The sequence below is a fragment of the Rhinoraja longicauda genome, chromosome 30 (genome assembly GCF_053455715.1).
Source record: "Rhinoraja longicauda isolate Sanriku21f chromosome 30, sRhiLon1.1, whole genome shotgun sequence".
In the NCBI taxonomy this organism is placed as follows: domain Eukaryota; kingdom Metazoa; phylum Chordata; class Chondrichthyes; order Rajiformes; family Arhynchobatidae; genus Rhinoraja; species Rhinoraja longicauda.
In genome coordinates, this window is record NC_135982.1 from 17,854,934 (window position 1) to 17,874,497 (window position 19,564).

Below are 19,564 nucleotides of genomic sequence, written 5' to 3' on the forward strand. Positions count from 1 at the left end.
GGGAAGGGATGACCGCTGACCTGAAATGTGAGAAGTCTCAGAGCAATAAACCATTGACTTTAAAATTGAAAAGTCACAGAAAGCAGTGGGTGAAAGTTTGAGTGCGATTGGAGGCAGCAGGAACGATTGGTGCATTTGTGGGATGCCTTAGACGAGTTGGATGGTTAATCTGGACTCCACAAGGAATGAATGTACAAGGTCTCCCCAATTTGGGAACTCTTTCCAATCCGAGGAGGCTCGAAGGAGTTTGCTCATTCGGACCAGTTTGCCTACCACCCTTCATCCAGGACCTTGGTCCAGGTTCCGCCCACCTCTGCCGCCCAATCCTAAAGAAGGTATTTCTTCACAAAGTGCTGGAGTAACTCAGCAGGTCGGGCAGCATCTTGGGAGAGAAGGAATGGGTGACGTTTCAGGTCGAGACCCTTCTTCAGACTGATGTCAGGGGGGGCGGGATAAAGGAAGGATGTAGGCGGAGACAGGAAGATAGAGGGAGATCTGGGAAGGAGGAGGGGAAGAGAGGGACAGAGGAACTATCTAAAGTTGGAGAAGTCGATGTTCATACCACTGGGCTGCAAACTGCCCAGGCGAAATATGAGGTGCTGTTCCTCCAATTTCCGGTGGGCCTCACTATGGCACTGGAGGAGGCCCATGACAGAAAGGTCAGACTGGGAATGGGAGGGGGAGTTGAAGTGCTCGGCCACCGTTTCAGGGGGGGCGGGACAAAGGAAGGATGTAGGTGTTTCGGGGGGGGGGGGGGTGAATCCTAGAGAATATCAATCCCAGATAGGCCAGGTGCAAGATGCTTCAATGGTCGAGCGTTCAGTCATGCCCCTGAAACGGAGTCAATTGGTGCCCAATGCTTTGGAGTGAGCGTGTACGTCAGCAGCTCCACGTATCAATAGACGAGGGCCAAGTGGCCGCATTCCCGTGTCTCCCTATTAAGGCAACAGTGAAAACCCACGTGGTCACAGGGAGAACGTGCAAACTCCGTACAGACGGCACCCCTGGCCAGGATTGAACCCGGGTCTCTGGCACTCTAAGGCAGCAACTCTACTGCTGCGCCCTCTTTCCTTTAATTGCATTTATAAACTACCTTTGGAGTCATAGATTTGTTGATTCTAGTTCCCTATTCAGAGAACTTCAGGGCACAACTTAACACGCAGTAACACTGGTGAGATTATATCATCACCTGTTCCTGTGCCATCTCTTTGAATGAGGTCTTAAACTGAGGCCCCCATCAAACCTCTCGGGTGGATGTTAAAGGTCTGGTAGAATTGGGAAGTGCATTAATGTTCTCCCTCTCAGCTGGGTCGATTAACATGATGGAAGCTATCAATCAGATCAACATCATATTTGCTGATAAATGGAGGCACGAGAGGCTTGAGCAAAAGGCGGGAGGAACTCAGCAGGTCAGCCAGCATCTGTGGAAGGAATGGACTTACATTGTTTCATGTTTAGACCCTTCAAACTTTGAAGTCTGAAGAAGGGTCCCAAACCATAGCTTACGATACTGATTTCTGTGACTTCAAGTAACCCTTGCATCCCATCTCTCTCGATCCCTCCCCCACCCTGGTCATCGTACTAGTTTCACTGTCGTCTTGTTGAGTTTCACAGTCCATATAACTCGTTATCACCTAGCCCAAGCCAACAATGGATCATTGTGGTCTCCACCTGTCCTTGATCATCGTTGCTTTTTGCATATCTTTCATTCATTTGTTCTGTGTACCTTCTGTATCTCTCGTTTCCCCTGACTCTCAGTCTGAGGAAGGGTCTCGACCCGAAACGTCACCTATTCCTTTCTCCAGAGATGCTGCCTGACCCGTTGAGTTGCTCCAGCTTTTTGTGTCTATCTTCAGTTCCAACCAGAAACATCATCTGACCATTCCCTCCAGAAATGCTGCCAGGGTTCCTCCAGCCTTTTGGTTTCGGCTCAAATTGCCGTTTGTGGGAGGTTGCTGTGTCTAAATTTCTACCATGTTTCATTCATTGCAATAATCACTGCACTTCAGAGGCATTGCATTGGCTATGTGGGTCAAAGCACTGTGGAACAAACATCGTATTTAGTACTTCAGAGGGGTGGTGCTGAGCTTGTCTCTGGCCCCAGGCTTGGGTGGAGGAATAAAAGTTGACTTAGTTCCTGCTTCTAACACTGTTGGGTAGTTGTGGGCGTGTACCACGTGCTAAGATATTAACAGGCAATTGAACCATCCTCCTAACAACTAGAGAGCCGTCATGAGCTACTATCGACCTCATTGGGGACCCTTGGACTATCTTTGATCGGACTTTACTGGACTTTATTTTGCACGAAACATTATTCAAGTTATTCCCTTTATCATGTATCTGTACACTGTAGATGGCTCGATCATAATCGTGTGTTGTCTTTCTGCACGTAACAAAGGCTTTTCATTGTACCTAGGTACACGTGACATTAAACTAAACTCAAACTCTATCTCTCGTTTCCCACTCCCCAGAGTCTGAAGAAGTGTCTTCTCTTAAGAGCAGATGCTGCTCCTAAGAGGAGAAATTGAGAGTAGGGGTTAGCGATGTGGCAGGGTACAAAGGAAGTGTAGTCCAGATAACTGTGGGTGTCTGCAGGCTTGTAGAAGATGTCAAACTCTGTCCCCTGTGATGGAGTCAGAGAATTCAAGAGAGTGGTGTCATTGGTCCATCTGTCACATGCCAGGCTTTCTCCTGCCCCTCCCTCCTCTCTTCCAGCTGTTTTCTGTAACCCCCCCACCAAACACACAATCAGTCTGAAGAAGAGTCCTGACCCAAAACTTCACCGATTCCTGAGATGCTGCCTGACTCGATGAGTTACTCCAGTCCTTTTTTTTGTTGTAAACCAGCATCTCCAATTCCTTGCTTGTCCTTTCTTGGTTTAGCGTGCAGTGTTATGTGTAAGTGGGACCGGTTGTCACCCCTGCTTATAACCTGCAATCAATAAGAATAATTAATAATGGCTCGCTCTCAGCATTAAATCTTCAGCCTGTAGATTGAGTGCAACTGGAGCCAGATAAAGGAGTCAACGCAGCTCATTGTTTCTACAGCAACAGAACTTTTTCATAAACACTGTGCACGCTAGTGATAAATAGTTGGCAGTGTAGGTCATTCAAGTGTTCGAAGTGTGAACTATGTGGTGGGGTTCTTGCTGACTGAACTGCTGGCTGTTCCTTGCATTGCATCAGTGCTTTCAAATCAATACTGCTATTGATTCCCACCATTTGCACTTGCATGGTACTGAATTGACGGGACTTGGAACTTTGAGTCTTTTGAAAAGATTTCCCTGTGTGGAAAAAATATATATATTGTGAGTGCCAAAAAGTGGATTCAAGGAGAATCTTAAAGGAGACAGTTTTGTTTGCTGGAGCTTTAGTTGGCTGGAATTGTGTGAGTGGTAATACTTGGTGTATGGTAAGACTGATCCCTTGAAGTATACTATAGTTAAGTTGACACTTGATGCTTAATCTTGGAAGCTATATTGATAAGCCTGATTCATGCCTTGAACACAAAGCTTCCAGTTTATGTCCAACAATTAACGTTTATCATTTGGAAAATGCCACTAGCTTAGCCTTGCCATGATTGTGCTTCCAGATGAGAGGACACACGCCAGCCCTTATTGGGAATGAAAGCCGAGAACACTATGAAACACTCAGTAGGTCAGGTGGCATCTGGAGGGAGGGAGAGGGAGAGGGAGAGGGAGAGGGAGAGGGAGAGAGGGAGAGAGGGAGAGAGGGGGAGAGGGGGAGAGGGGGAGAGGGAGAGGGAGAATGTTTCAGATCAACGATGCTGACAAAACTGCGAAAGGTTTTATGTTTTGGAGAATGGGGATAGGAGCGGTGGGTTCCAAAGGGAAATTCTTGAGGATATCTTTCAGGAGATAGTTAATGGTAGTGGAGACTGGTGAAAGGGGGTGGTCAGGTCAAGGTGTATCTGAAAGAGCAATAACAAAAAGAAACAGCAATTCACATCTAAAATACCTGAGGAGGAGGGGAAAAGCAAACGGCAGCTTATGAGTGGACTGCAATTGCTGGAGAGTGGAAGTTGTTGAACTTGTTTGAACTTGAACAAAGGCCAAGTTAAGGTGCAAGCGTGAAGAGGGTCATAGTGACCGTTCATAAATACACTTTTGTAAATATTAGGTAGCAGTAGTTGAGCGACGTGTCTGGTGTGATCTTCATTTTGATGCTCCGTCAGCGAGATGTATATTTTCTCGCCCAGAACTGATTTGTTTTTGGTCTTTCAACAGACCACATCTTAAACCAAGCTAAACCCAAAGCACACTCAAATCATTCTTTACAGAGATGTGTTGCCACAAATAAAAACAGAAAATGCTGAAATCACCAAACTAGTCAAAGGGGGTGAGTTAGCATTCAGGTCAAAGACTCTTTGTCGGGGTTGGAGAGAGAAAATAGCAAGTTGCCAAGAGCGATCAAGGAGGATGGGCCAAATGAAGGCAGGGAGGACTGGTGCAGATGAGACACATTGGCCAGTGTGGGCAGGTTGGGCCAAAGGGCCTGTTTCCACACTGTAAGACACCAAGACTCTATGTGGGAGGGATGGACAGACTGAAAGAATTACACATCGATAGATTAGCGTTCTCTGTCCTTAAAAGCAAACTCTAGTTCATTGTCCACAAATGCTACCCGACCTGTCCAGTGTCTCCAGCATTTTCTGTTTTTACTTCATATTTCCAGCATCTGCGGTATTTTTACTTTCATTATGTCTATAATGAAACCTTCATCCAACCTTCCCTGATTCACCCACCCATGGGAACCGTTTTGGCTCATCTAATGTATGCAAAGACTTCTCAAAGGGCTGTTTGCTTCCATTGCATTCTCTGCAATTTGTTCAGACAGTTTGAATTTGTTCATTGAAGATAGACACAAAATGCTGGAGTAACTGAGAAGGGGAATAGGAAACGTCACATATTTCTTTTCTCCAGCGATGCTGCCTTGACCCACTGACTTACTCACTCATTTTGTGTCTATCTTCGGTGTAAACCAGCATCTGCAGTTGGTTTTTCCCACATGCTAAGAACTTGTTCATTGCTAGTTAACATACACATCCCTGTTGTAAGCTGATACACCAGGTTAACTTCCTCAACACAGGGCTCTGGTCTGGCTGCACCTTTTGCGTTGTTGCCATGGATCTTATGTTTGAGACAACTGTGGTGCAGCTGCCTCTCAGTTCCAGCCACTGGGATTCGATCCCGATCCTCTGGCGCTCTCTGCGTAGAGTTTCTCAATGTGCTCCGCCTTCCTGCCTCCATTGCAAAGAGGTGCTGGAAGATTAATTTATGAGCTAGTATATAAATTACACCGAGCGTCTAAAGAATCGAAAAGGCTTTGATGGGCATGTGTGAGAGAGAAAAGGTTGCTAAGGTGTTGAGGAATACGAAGAAGGGCAACTGGGATCACACCCTCTGGAGAAGGCATGGACCGAATGGACAAAATGGCTCCCTGGACCACCGGGGTAAGATTCGCAATCTTATTTTTCGTCCATGTTTAGACAACTGAGTTACTCCAGTTGTTTCTGTCTATCTTCGGTTTAAACTGCCATCTGCAGTTCCTTACTGCACATTCAGACAAGAGTTAATGGTTTTGGGAAAAGTGGTGGAGTGGCAGATCGCCAACTCGGCTCAGTGGCGAGAAGACGTGGCCCCACCTCTTGCAGTGTTAACGGCACCTCCATCACTCGGGCTTGCGTCATTTGGTTCGAACTGCTTTTAATGGGCAGGCTTCCTTACTTGGGCAGTTGTACTTGGGGAGCTGGCCAGAGACGCTGGAGCTCCGAGACATTAAAGAAGATTCTGAAGAAGAATCCTGACTTTGTCAAGAATTGTTTTTATTGTGCACGAGGTCAGAAATTGATTTTTTTTCACGAGTCAAACGCCTCGCCCTTTCCAACTTGGGTTGTGCTGAAGACTGGACGTTTGGATGAGAGATGGTTGGATCAGTTTTGGCCCCAGCTGTTGTGCTCAACTGTCTGGAAAATACAGGGTTAAACTTTGTGACAAATGAAAGGATGCACTAACGTAATGAGGAAATGTTATCCTATACATATTCAAATCAGAATGTTTACATATTGAAATCATAGTTAATGCACGCACAGCCCTTTTGCACAGCAGTCACGGATCTATCATTAAAATGCTCCACAAAGCAGAATAAATCAAATGGTGTTGCTCTTTTCAATAAACAGTTCTCCCATTTAATTTTTACTTAACCCATTCTCCCGTGCGTCAAAAGTAAGTTTGGAAGTATTCTAAATCTCACTGAAGTATTCAGTGATGGAGTGTGATAAGGCTCTACTATGTTTTTAAGGTAGAGAATTGATTATCCCTCTGTCAAGCTCTTTTGAGTTCCTTAGGCTGGATTGCCTTTTGCTGTTCAATCCACTTCAACACTTTCTGTTTAGACAGCTAATCTACAGCAGTGCAGGCTCTGAACTCTCCTCGTCTCTTAATGCACTGTGACACCATTCAGGCATGGTCTTTCTCTGCTTGCGAATTTATTTTAGTTTAGAGATACAGAATGGAAACAGGCCCTTCGGCCCACCAAGTCCGCGCTGACCAGCGATCAGCCCATACACTAGTATTATCCTATGCACTAGGGACAATTTACAGAAGCCAAGTAACCTACAAAACCTGTACGTCTTTAGAGTGTGGGAGAAAACTGGAGCACCCGGGAAAAAACAACTAGGTCACAGGGAGAACGTGCAAACTCTGTACAGACAGCACCCGTAGCCAGGATCGAACCCAGGTCTCTGGTGTTGTAGGGCATCAACTCTACCACTGCGCTGCCCTACGTGTTTCTCCTTGTTCTCCACGGTCTCCTTGTTTATTTACATTTGATCTCTGCCAAAATAAATGGGCAGTAAGCAAATTGACTATTGAATACTGGACTTTCTGTGCATTTTCCAACTTTAATCCTTGTTCAAATCTACCTCCCTTGGAGTGTTTGCAATATTAAGGCAACGGTGTTTACTCTGAAGTAGGGTCTCGACCCGAAACATCACCCATTCCTTCTCTCCAGAGATGCTGCCTGTCCCCCGCTGAGTTACTCCAGCTTCTTGTGTCGATCTTCGGTGTTTACTTTAAGTTGCTTGAACGTTTAGAATTAAATTTTCCAATCAATACCATCCAATATCCAGGTTAAGTGATTTTTTAAAAAAATGCATGGGTTAATTGTCTGGGTTACTTCCTCCTCAAAAGCATTTTGGCAAGCTTAAAATTTATTAGCATCATCTGGAGTTTTAATTTCCCCGAAGATCCCCTGTTCTATCTGGACCCTGTACATCAGCCACTAAAGCACATGTGGCTGTTTTTAAATCCAGATGTCACAAATTGGATTTCACGATTAGTAATATATGAGTAGCAGGCTTGTGGCCAGCCAGGCCTGTCCCAACACTTGTGACTGCACAGCTTGTGCATATAAACTTTAACCGTTGCATATTGTTGGCAAAACAAAACAAAAGAGACTACATGTGTTATTTATTTGTTGTAACTACCTTTTTACTTTTGCGTTTTGTTTATTGTCCCGTGCACCGAGGTACAGTGAAAAGTTTTAGTTGCGTACTAACCAGTCAGGGAAAGACATTACATGATTACTTTGGCCATGTTTAGAGTTTAGAGATACAGTGTGGAAACAGGCCCTTCGGCCAACCGGCTCCGCGCCGACCAGCGATCCCCGCACATTAACACCATCCGACACCCACGAGGGACAATTTACATTTATACCAAGCCAACTAACCTACAAACCTGTACGTCTTTGGAGTGTGGGAGGAAACCGAAGATCTTGGAGAAAATCCACGCAGGTCACGGGGAGAACGTACAAACTCCATACAGACGGCACCCGTAGTCGGGATCGAACCCGGGTCTCTGGCGCTGCATTCACTGTAAGGCAGCAACTCTACCGCTGCGCCACCGTGGTTTAAACCGAAGATAGACACAAAATGCTGGAGTAAATCAGCGGGACAGGAAGCTTCTCTGCACTGAAGAAGGGTCTCGACCCGAAACGTCAGCCATTCCTTCTCTCCAGAGATGCTGCCTGTCCCACTGAGTTACTCCAGCACTTTGTGTTTATCTTCGATTACTTTGGCCATTACTGATAGATGTGGACTAAATAAATGTAAGAATGATGTACCGTTACCTAGAATTTGTTCGTCCCCCCCATACCAAGATGACTAAAAATCTGTTGGCATGGCAGCAGCAAGTTAGACCAGGCCTTCGAAGGAAATTTGGCATCAGTTTGTGAAAGGGCAAATTGATGGTGACTAGCTTTGCAACGACCGTCTAATGTAATGCTTTCCAGGGGCATCAGGAAGCCTCCATAGACTAGGGATATCTATGTGAGTTACATTGAGACTTACTTTAGTTGGACAAAATCTACAATGACCAGATTTCACTGAGATCAGCGATTACTGTTGGCAAATGTAACAACCTATTCCCTCTTCTGGCACTGCCAATGAATCTTTCACAACCAACCCCCCATGAGGAGTGTGGAGTTTCTGCTTGCTTCTCACTGATCAGACACAACCTCCAGCATTGCGCAATGTAGTACTCGGTATTACATTGGAGTTTTAGCTTGCGTTTTAGGCTTCATTTCTGGGAGTGGGGCTTGTCCCCATTATATCAGACTCAGGCCATGTTGTTTCCTGGAGATGAGACCGGCAATCACATCAGACAGAGGTAGAGATTTACATTCCTGTTTGATAAAAAGATCAGGAGAAACTGCTGGGTAATATCTTTATGTGTCATTGGCAGAGGCTTCAAAATAGGATCTGTGTGACCAAAATGAGTTGTTTATTGTCACGTATACCTAGATGCTTTTGTTGTGTAAAGATACACGTTGTGTGTAGGAAGCAAGTACAGATGCTGGTTTACACTGAAGATAGACACAAAATGGCAGCATCTCAGGGGAAAGGGAATGGGTGACGTTTCAGATCAGGACATTAGACAGATGAAGGAAATTTTCGACCTCGTGGGACCATTTGGCTTTAATAATCTGCATGTTTTTGATGTGAGGATGTAGAAATGTCCGAACCTTGGGTTTACAGAGCAGACACTCCAGGTCATTTGGGGCCAGTGGTTTAATTACATGACTGGGCGTTTTAACCTGTCTCCAACACAAAATGTGGATTCAAATGCTGCAGTGTAAGAGATGTCACCTCGCAATGGTCCAACGCACTAAAATCTGGGTCTGAAGAAGGGACTTGACCCAAAACATCAACCATTCCTTCTCTCCAGACATGCTGCCTGTCCAGCTGAGTTACTCCAGCATTATGTGTCTTATAGTAGATTCTTGGACAATATTAATTCCTCATGTTAACTGTTTATATCCTCCAAGGTGGAGCCTAATGGAGCAGCAGGTAGTGCTGCAGTGTCCCATTTCCAGGAACATGGATAGGCAAAGTTTTGGATCCCAACCCTTCTTCAGACCCAAAGCGATCACCATCTATGTTTTCCAGAGATGCTGCCTGACTCGCTGAGTTACTCCAGCACTTCGTAGTTTTTTTTTTGTAAACCAGCATCTGCAGTTCCTTGTGTCCCCTGGAATCAGACCTGACCTTGGGTATTATCTTATGTGGAGTTTACGCATTCTTCCTGTGACTGCGTAGATTTTCCTGGGAGCTCCAGTTTCCTACCACATTTCAAAGGTATATACCGTTGGCAGGTTAACAGAACTCTATTAATTGCCCAAGATGTCAATGAGTGGCAAAACAAAATCAAAAATGGGAGCGAATAAGTTGCAGGAGTAGAGGGGAAATAAGGAGGGGTTGAATGGGGCTAATAGGATTGACCTGCAGGGAGCCGGTATACGTCAATGGGCTGAATGGCATCCTTTTGTGTTTTTCTTTAACAGAGTAAACATCTAAAGATGTCAAAACTAAATCAAGTTTCTGGAGATGCTAGAAATAACATTAGAAAATGCTGAATTTACTCAGCTGGTCATATGATTTCTGAGGAAACAAATGGACTTCACGCACCACGTCTATCGTCAAACAAGAGGCCAATGATCTAAAATGTCAACTTTATTCCCCCTTGGTTTCTGCCCAACCTGCTGAATATTTGCAGAATTTTCTGCTCTTATTACCCGTAAGAACACATTGGCCTCGGCTCAAAGCGCCTGTTAGCCTAGTGTGTATGAAGGAACTGCAGATGCTGGTTTAAACCGAAGATAGAAAGAAAAAGCTGGAGTAACTCAGCGGGATAAGCAGCATCTCTGGAGAGAAGGAATGGGTGAAGTTTTGGGTCGAGACCCTTCTTTAGTTTGAGTTACTCCAGCCGTTTGTGTCTATCACCTGTTAGCCTAGAGAGGCTCAAGGCCCCTGTTTGCCGCGAGGGCCAATGCTTGCATTGGTTAATGGGCTCCTCTGGAGACTTCAGTTGTCAATATCGGTACCTTGGATGCATTCAAACATGGCTGGTGATGTGCAGCATGCCCTTCTGGTCAAGGCTAGGTCCAGGTCATCGGAATGGTCAATGACTTGGCCCAGTCAACCCTGTGTTGGTTTCCCAGGTCAGGGAAGAGCCTTGCGCTGTGTTCGGCCAAGGTTATGGGTTGGTCAGTGCTTGTGCTGAGGAGGTGATGGGGGCCATAAACGATGGTCGGGTAGGGTAGGGAGAGGATTGGAACATTAGTTTGGTTGGTGGGGGGGTGGAGGAGAAAATATCTGTTTCTTCATCGACACCTCCAGATTTGTGCCAAAGTTGGGGATGTTTAGATGCGGTTGGCGGAACAGGGGACTAGAGTGGAGCAGGGCTTGTTGTTAGCGAATGGGGTGATTGGCAGAGTGTTCGTAGTTACAGAATAAATAGCCCCAGTCCGACATTTTGTTGGGTGGACCTAGTTTTCCAGAAGTGAAAATCAACAAAAGCTGCAGATGCTGGAAATCGTAGCGTCATACAGCGTGGAAACAGGCCCTTCAGCCCAACTTGCCCACACAAACCAACGTGTCCCATTTACACTAGCTCCACCTGCCTGCGTCTGGCCCATAACCATCTAAACCTGTCCCATCTATATATCCGGAAATCTGATATTAAAAAAAGGAAACGCTGGAAACATTCAGTAGATCAGGTAGCATCTGGGGAACGAGAAATGGTTAGTGTATCCTGGCATGGCCACGTTCCGGATTAAGTGGTGCAAATTCTTCAACAAAGCTTCAAACGATCACCGTTTGAGGTACGACATAACGCATGTGACTCTGACCCACAATTCCCATCGCTAAGTTCCCAGTCAAGTTTCTAGATTGTTGGAAAACGATCTGAAAGTCACCGTTGTTGTATTTCGCTCTGGAATTCGATGCTGCTGGGGTGGGGTGGGGGGGGAAACAGTGGCAAAGGTGATCCAGGCAGGGGCCTGATCTATCGCCGACCGCACTGCCGTTTGTGAGTCGGGGACCATTCTTCAAAGATGTGCTTTTGGCAGTGGAACATTTTGTACTTTGAAGATTTGAAAGGCGATATAAAAACAGAACTTTTTCAAAAACAGCTGCACTCATTTCCAGCTGTAGGCAAAGAATATAAGATCCAGGAACTGATAAACGCAAAATACCGAGACTGTCTTTGCTATTAATTAGATCAGAGATTATGGACATTGCAGGCATTGCCAGAATTTCCCATGTATCCCGAACTGCCCCTGAATTGAGGAGGGAGTTCAGAATTAGCAATGTGGTGAGTCAAACTTGGCCAGTATATCTGCAATGGCACACTTCCTCACCTGAGCACGTTGGTGAACCAGATAGAGTTGTTATGTCAGTTTGGTAGTTTTTAACCCTTCAGCTGAGACGAACTTTTTAATTGCAGATTTATTGCGGGAGGACAAAGAAGGGAAGAGATTGAACTTTTTTCGCCTTCCATCACAGTGAGGAATGTGGAGGAGTGAGTCACTGTGGTGGATGTTTATGTTAAAATGTACTTTGTGTGTCTTGTTGCTTTTTATTGGTATGACTGTATGGCAAATCAAATTCCTCGTATGTTGCAAAACATACTAGGCTAACAAAGTATGATTATGAATATTTTTTTATTCACAAAGTGCTGGAGTAACTCAGCAGGTCAGGCAGCATCTCGGGAGAGAAGGAATGGGTGACGTTTCGGGTCGAGACCCTTCTTCAGACTGAAGAAGGGTCTCGACCCGAAACGTCACCCATTCCTTCTCTCCCGAGATGCTGCCTGACCTGCTGAGTTACTCCAGCACTTTGTGAATAAATCGATTTGTACCAGCATCTGCAGTTATTTTCTTATACTATATGATTATGAATATGATTTATTTATCTGAAATGAATCATAAATGCCATAAAGGGATTTTAATCTTGTGTCGTTAGATCAAAGGTCCAGAGGGCTATGGCTGCACATCCAGTAACTCAAGTGCCACACTACGGTATTCATTTGAGATGTGGACGTCACTGCAGGGGCATGTATTGTCCCTGATAGACACAACATTCTGGAGTAACTGAGCGGGTCAGGCAGCATCTCTGGAGAAAAGGAATAGGTGACGTTTCTGGTTGGAACCCTTCTTCAGACCCTGTCTGAATGCACAGCTCCGACCGGAAAAGTCACCTATTCCTTTTCTCCAGAGCTGAGTAACTCCAGTACTTCATGTATATCTTTGGTGTGAACAAGCATCTGCAATTCCTTCCTACACGAGTATTGCCCCTGAGATGGCAGTGGTGAAGACGTTGCCACAATGTTGTCCATTGGGAGATTCAGGATTAAGCATCTTTTTCAGGCATAGAAAGATGCGGCATGGAAAATGGATCCTTTGGTTTACCAAATCCATGCCAACCACAAAGCACACATTTCTATACAAATCCTGGCCCTATCTGTTTTATTCTTCCCCACTTTCCCATCAACTGCCCCTCCCTCCCTCGTTCTCCGCAGATTCTACCACTCATCCACGCGCCAAGGGCAATTCCCAGTGGCCAATTAACCTGCTGACCTGCATGCATTGCAGCGTGGATGGAAAGCAGAGCAGTGATTGCAGCTCAAACTCCACACAGGCAGCACCAGAAGTCAGGTTTGAACGCGGATTGCTGGAGCTGTAAGGCAGCAGCTGTACCACTCACTACACCATTGTGACGTTGATGAAGAAGCGTTGATATATTTCCAGGTTTGCATGCTGTATGAGTTGAGGGAAATGTACCACTGGTGGTGCCCATCAGCACTTGCTGCCATTGTTCTAGGTGGCAGTTGTTGCAGGATTGAGAGATGTTGAAGAAATGTTGCCCGCGTTGTCACAATGCATGTTGTAGCTGGCTGGCACCGCAGTCACCCTGTGCCACAGGCAATGGAGTGAAGAGTTGTAGTGCAGAATGAGACACTTTGTTTCCATCTGATTACTGCTGTGCTGTAAAGAACTATCAGAGCAGCACCTTGCAGCACCAGAGACCCGGGTTGAATCCTGACCTCGGTTGCTACTGCTGTGGACTCTGCTCGTTCTCCCTGTGATTGCCTGGGATTCCTCTGGGTGCTGCAGTCCCCTCCCACATCCCAAAGACGTGCGGGTTTGTAGGTTAATTGGCCTCTGTAAAATTGCCCCTAATACAATACAATACAATATCTTTATTGTCATTGTACAAGTACAAAGAAATTAAGAATGCCACTTCCATTTCGATGCTATAAAATAAATAAATCACGGCCAAAACAAAAACAACAAAGGGAGGGGGATAAAGAAGGAGACAAAAAATGTGCAGGGAATGGTATAACGGAACTAGTTTGAATGGGCGATCAATGGTCGGCCTGGACCCAGGGCCCAAAGGGATTGTTTCCATGCTGTATCTCTAAACTATGAACGAAATAAAGTTTTTATTTTCTGAGTTTAATTTGTTGCTGCGGCAAGCGAAAAATGGTTCTGTATTGCCCAGAACACGCTGTGTAAAAGGGACGCGGAGGCGTTAGATGGAACTTTCCAAAGGGAATTGAATGTATCTGGAAAAGATCGTGCCCATGAAACACACCAGCAGAATGGAACGAATTGGAAAACTCAAATTGCAACCAAGAATGCTTGACTTACCAAGCCATCAAGCAGCATGTGAAGAGAGAGAAACAGAACGTTTCTGGTTGAAAAATCTCTTGTCGGCTAGAAATGTTGGCTTTCTTTCTCTTTCCATACAGCACGGAAACAGGCCCATCGAGTCCACGCCGACCAGCGATCACCCCATACACTAGCATTATCTTACACACTAGAGACAATGTACAGTTTTTACTCCGTACAGACAGCACCCATAGTAAGAATCGAACCCAAGTCTCTGGCACTGTAAGGCAGCAGCTCCTCTACCTGTCGTCTCAAAGACCTGATGAGCTGTTTGTTTTCAGCATTTTCTGTTTCCCATCATCTGCGGTGTTTATATATTTCATTTCAGTCGGGAAGATGGGCTGAATGGTCTCGTGCCTGGTGCCGTTCTGTGACCTGAATCAGTGTTTGATCGGTAAACATTTCCTTCAGTTTGCTTTCTCTCCACTTTCACCTTCATGCGTGGCCGAGGTGGCAATGGTTTATCTGGTGTTTGGCCCTAATCCAACAAAGGAACAAGGTGTGTGAACAGACACTGTGTGTTCTCCATTTTTGTAGATTACAATCTAAATGGCTGGCTTTGAATACACAGCTCACAATCAGATTATTCAGCCTGATAGTCTTTGCTTCACACTTGTCCTGGAACACTAACAAGCTTTTCCCCTCTTCCGATCTCCTTTGTATGCGTGCATGTTTTTGTTCAGCAGCTACTTACAGCGTCTCATAATTCAACCTCTCTTCAACAAAGCTTCTGATGAGTGGATAGACACAAAATGCTGGAGTAACTCAGCGGGTCAGGCAGCATCTCTGGAGATAAAGAGTAGGTGACGTTTCGGGTCGAGACCCTTCTGATGAGTTGTGTGTATTTGTCATGACCCAGTACTGATGGCCCGTAGTTTTGATCTATTTCCCTTGCATTTCCTATTTATTTCCATCCTGAATGGTAGACACAAAATGTCAGAGTAACTCACCGGGTCAGGCAGCATCGCTGGAGAAAAGGAATAGGTGATGTTTTGGTTCGAGACCCTTCTTCAGTCGAAGGGTCTCAACCAAAAACTTTGCCTATTCCTTTTCTCCAGAGATGCTGCCTGACCCGCTGAGTTACTCCAGCATTTTGTGTCTAGCTTCGGTGTAAACCAGCATCTGCTGTTTCTTCCTACATAAGTCCCGAATGGTAATCTTTAAGACTTCTTTGAGTTACCTTTTAGTTGCAGCCACTTGGAATGGGAAATCCACCTTGTTTGGTCTGTCTTGAATGAATGAATGAATGAATGTATGAATGAATAAGTTTATTGGCCAAGTATGTACACATACAAGGAATGTGCTTTGGTGCACACTCGCAAGTAACAACACAAACATACAGTATGAATGTATGAATGGTGTATGAATGGTGTTTGATATCACTCTGGTAACTAATTTTGCAACTGCTCCAATGCCAGTGACCTGTTTGAGTGACGTGCACTCTGAATTGTCCACGGCACCCCATGGTTAATCTAACAAGGCTGCAATTCAAGTCTCTTCCCTGCGATGCAATTCCGTACCCTCCTGGAAATGAACACCAGTACTTTGTTTTTTTTTATTGGCCTCGTTAACATGCCACCCGTTTGTAGACTGTTGTCTTGGTGATGATGACCAAAAAGTTTTGAAACCTATGTTTCTCTTTTCCTTGTTCCCATATTCCTGCTTTCTTCCAGCTAAATATTTGCTCCACGGCATAATTTCTTTAGAGTTGAGGACGCCTCATGTTCAGGGAATTGGATGTACTTGAGAAATGGAAAAAAACCCTGCAGCATTCACGTGCACCTGGTCTTGCAGTACTGCAGAGGAACCATAGGGGGTGACAGGACTGTGAGCAAGTTTCCCATGGGTGTTGGGGCCTCTGTAGTGAAGGCCAGCAGCGAACTCTACCACTAGCGGTGGTGGTGGTGGTCTGGCAGGGCCCATGGAACCGTGTAATCAATGGGCGCCGTGTTCCAAACCACTTTATGTAAAAAGTTTGTTCTTCATTAAAGAGCCAAGTTGGCCTCTTCCCACACAACCATCCAGTGATCCAAACAAGTGAGACAGGAGTTCACCCGCATCTCTTCTGACCACGTCTACTGTAACGTGGTCTCCTCCTTTTTGTACTCATCTACAATTTTGCTTGTCTATGGTATGTGTTTTTTGCTGGGATTGTATGCAAAACAAAGGATTTCGGTGTGCCGAGGTGCATGTGATATTAAAGTATCATTATAATCATCATCACCTACAGTGGTCATAAACTAAGTGTAGACCAGGTGACCATTATGCAGAGCACCTGCCTTCAGTCTGCAATAATAGTCATCCCAAACATCCGGTTACATAATATTTGAACTTTTCTTCCCACTCTCACATGGACCTGCCTGTGCTCAGCCTTCTCCATTACCAGAGAGAGGTCAAACGTAAATTAGAAAAACAACATCTCGTATTTTACTTGGGCAGCTTAGAACCCAATGGTTTGAATATTGAATTTTCATCTTTCGGGTAACGCAGGCCCCTGCCGTTCTTTCACACACACTCCATCTACCTATTTTTTTTTAGTCATAGAATCATACAGCATGGAAACAGGCCCAACTTGCCCATGCCAACCAAGATGCCCTATCTACCTCAGCCCCACCTGCCTGTGTTTGGCCCACATCTCTCTAAAACTTTCCCACCCATGCACCTGACCAAATGTCTTTTATTCTCCCTTTGTTCATTTCTCCCATTCCCCTCCCCTTGATTCCCTCCATCAATCATCCCTTCCCCATCAGGCTCCATTTATTACAACCTCTATCCCACAGCTCACCCTCCCGCACCCCCAACCTGGTGCCCTCTGTCCACCATCTTAACCGCAACTTGTCCCACCTATTAGTTTCCATCACACTGCTCCCTTCCTCTATATGGCTCAATCTGCCCATCATCCCCATCCCCAAGTCAGTGGATATTTTTACGGCAGAGCTAGATAGATTCTTGATTAGTACGGGTGTCAGAGGCTATGGGGAGGAGGCAGGAGAATGGGGTTAGGAGGGAGAGATAGTTCAGCCATGATTGAATTGCAGAGTAGACTTGATGGGCCGAATGGCCTAATTCTACTCCTCTCACTTATGACCCTGTGAAATTGTGACTTGCACGTTTGGCCTCCTGAATGCGGCTTCACCCACTGAGTTCTTCCAGCATTCTGTTTTTTTTTGTGTTTTGGATTATATTACGTTATTGAATTATTTTCAAAGGTGCACTCGATCTGAAACCCACCTCTGTCTTTGAGCTGAAATGCAAAGCCTAATTTTGCAACCAGACCTGTTGCTGCCCTCAGTGAGTGGGGCTGGCAGGGGATCTTGGGCTGGGTGTGTTTGATTGCTACACCGGATGAAAATCAACTCCACATGGGCAAGGGAGCATTCACTTTCATCCACCACGCTCTGTGTAATTTGAACACCCCCCTCACAAGATGTTGCCGAGAGTCGAAGCCCAGACACTGAAAGGGTTAAGGCAGTGCTCTGCTTCACCTGGGGAGTTTATTGGTGAAAGTCAGATCTGACAGCAGATAAGCCCAACCGCTCTGACTGCAGGAGGGACTACGAAGCTCTATAGGAATGTCTCAACAAGCTCCTCCCTCCCTAATGCTGCTGCTTTAACAAAAAGCAACAACAAATTTGAGTAGTAACAAAAGACTTCTGACAAACAAGTTCGGTGTGTTTGTATCTGAACAGGATATTTACTTTTCTCAGACCTCCTTCGCTGCCCATGTGGGAGCTCAGGAACAAGGAAGTTCTTTCCTCATTAACCTTGATTGTGTTTTAACCAAGCACTTTTTTTTCCTCGTTCCATATCACAAAATACGTTGTGAAAGACTGTGAAAGGAATTTAAATGACTACAGCTTCCGGCACGAAGAGGTGTTTCAGTCGAACTTGTTGCCACAGAGAACAACGTGTTGCATTACAAAGCAAAGGGGAGTCTGCCACTGGGAAGCACTGGGAACTAATCTGTGGCAACTCCAGTGTTTATGTTTGAAAGGATCTGGTTTTCTCAGGTGTGGTTTTGCCGGGCCAGTTGATGCAGCAGGGGAGCGGACTTGCCTCAGCTCCCCGGGGTTGCTATGGGTTTCACCTGATCTGATAACCGACATCATATGGCGGGTCTTTGGGGTCCGACTGAGAAATATGGAAGCGCTCAGAGAATCTGTTCTCCATTTGGCCCTTCAGATGTCAACGTATAAGCGAGCCACCTTTGACGAGGATGACCTGATCGACTCCACCGTTGATGAGGTGTACCCAGAAGGCGTGCCGGTAGGTTGGATGTTTAACCTTTGTGAAATAGCACTGCATGTTTTACCTTTAACTAACAGCGTATCGCTAAATTCCCTTGTTTCCATTCAGAGTGCGACACTCACTGTCACTTTCAGGAAATGTTAAATTCACACTAAGCTAGGGAGTCCAGTAAGTCCTGATTTGCCTTGGTTGAATTTCCCTCGAGCATCATGGAATCTTTTTCCCTTTCCTTGGCGTTTCGTATACGTTGGTTTACTTACTTGCTCTGTACAGGGGATGCGATTTGTACTCATTTCCACTGTCCTCCACCCCACTGCAGAGTCTGTACACATTTGGGTTATGTGAGTGGCATTAGTCAAAGATCTGATAGAAGCATATAACATTCTTAAAGGACTGGACAGGTTAGATGCAGGAAAAATGTTCCTGTTATTGGGGGAGTCCGGAACCAGGGGTCACAGTTTAAGGCCATTTAGGACTGAGATGAGGAAAAATATTTTCACCCCGAGAGTTGTGAATCTGTGGAATTCCCTGCCACAGAAGGCAGTGGAGGCCAATTCACTGGATGTATTCAAGAGAGAGTTAGATATAGCTCTTCGAGCTAACAGAATCAAGGGATATGGGGAGAAAGCAGGAACGGGGTACTGATTTTGGATGATCAGCCGTGATCATATTGAATGGCGGTGCTGGCTCGAATAGCCAAATGGCCCACACCTGCATCTATTTTCCATGTTTCTATGTTTCAAGGTAACCTGTCAAGAGACCTGATCTGCAACCCCAGTTCCTCCATCCTCTACTCAGGCTGCGACTCAGTTGATTTCCTGAAGTCCAGCCAAACCTGTAGACAACATAAGGGGAAACTCCCCTTGGACTGGCTTCCATTCAGATCATTTAGTTTTGTTTTAAAAGATACAGTGTTGGCAACGGGCCCTTCAGCCCACCGATTCCGTGCTGACCAAGCGACCTCTCGTACACTAGTTCTATCCTACACATCAGGGACAATTTACACAGGCCAATTAACCTACAAACCTGCATGCCTGTGGGATGTGGGAGGAAACCGGACTCTACTGCTGCATCACGGTGGTGTCCACACTGTCTCTGTGCCGCCCAAGTTAAAAAATCCTCTAGCAGTAGAGCTGCTGCCAGAGACCCAGGTTCGATCCTGACCACGGGTGCTGTCTGTATGGAGTTTGTATCTTACCCCCATGACCTGCGTGGGTTTTCTCCGGGATCTCTGGTTTCCTCCCACACTCCAAAGAAGTACAGGTTTGTAGGTTAATTGGCTTCGG

At 45.6% G+C, this 19,564-nt stretch overlaps 1 protein-coding gene across 3 annotated transcripts in view; it reads left to right on the forward strand.

The window, feature by feature from the left end:
- The window catches only part of LOC144608147 (endothelin-converting enzyme 1-like), a 173,840-nt gene that overhangs the window by 56,750 nt on the left and 97,526 nt on the right, over positions 1–19,564 (forward strand). For 2 of the 3 annotated variants that reach the window (XM_078425563.1, XM_078425564.1), the window contains exon 2: positions 18,213–18,296. In XM_078425563.1, the coding sequence (XP_078281689.1) occupies positions 18,213–18,296 (84 nt within the window). Of the gene's footprint in view, positions 1–17,782; positions 18,297–19,564 lie in introns of those variants that run through there. The other variant, XM_078425562.1, reaches the window with a different exon arrangement.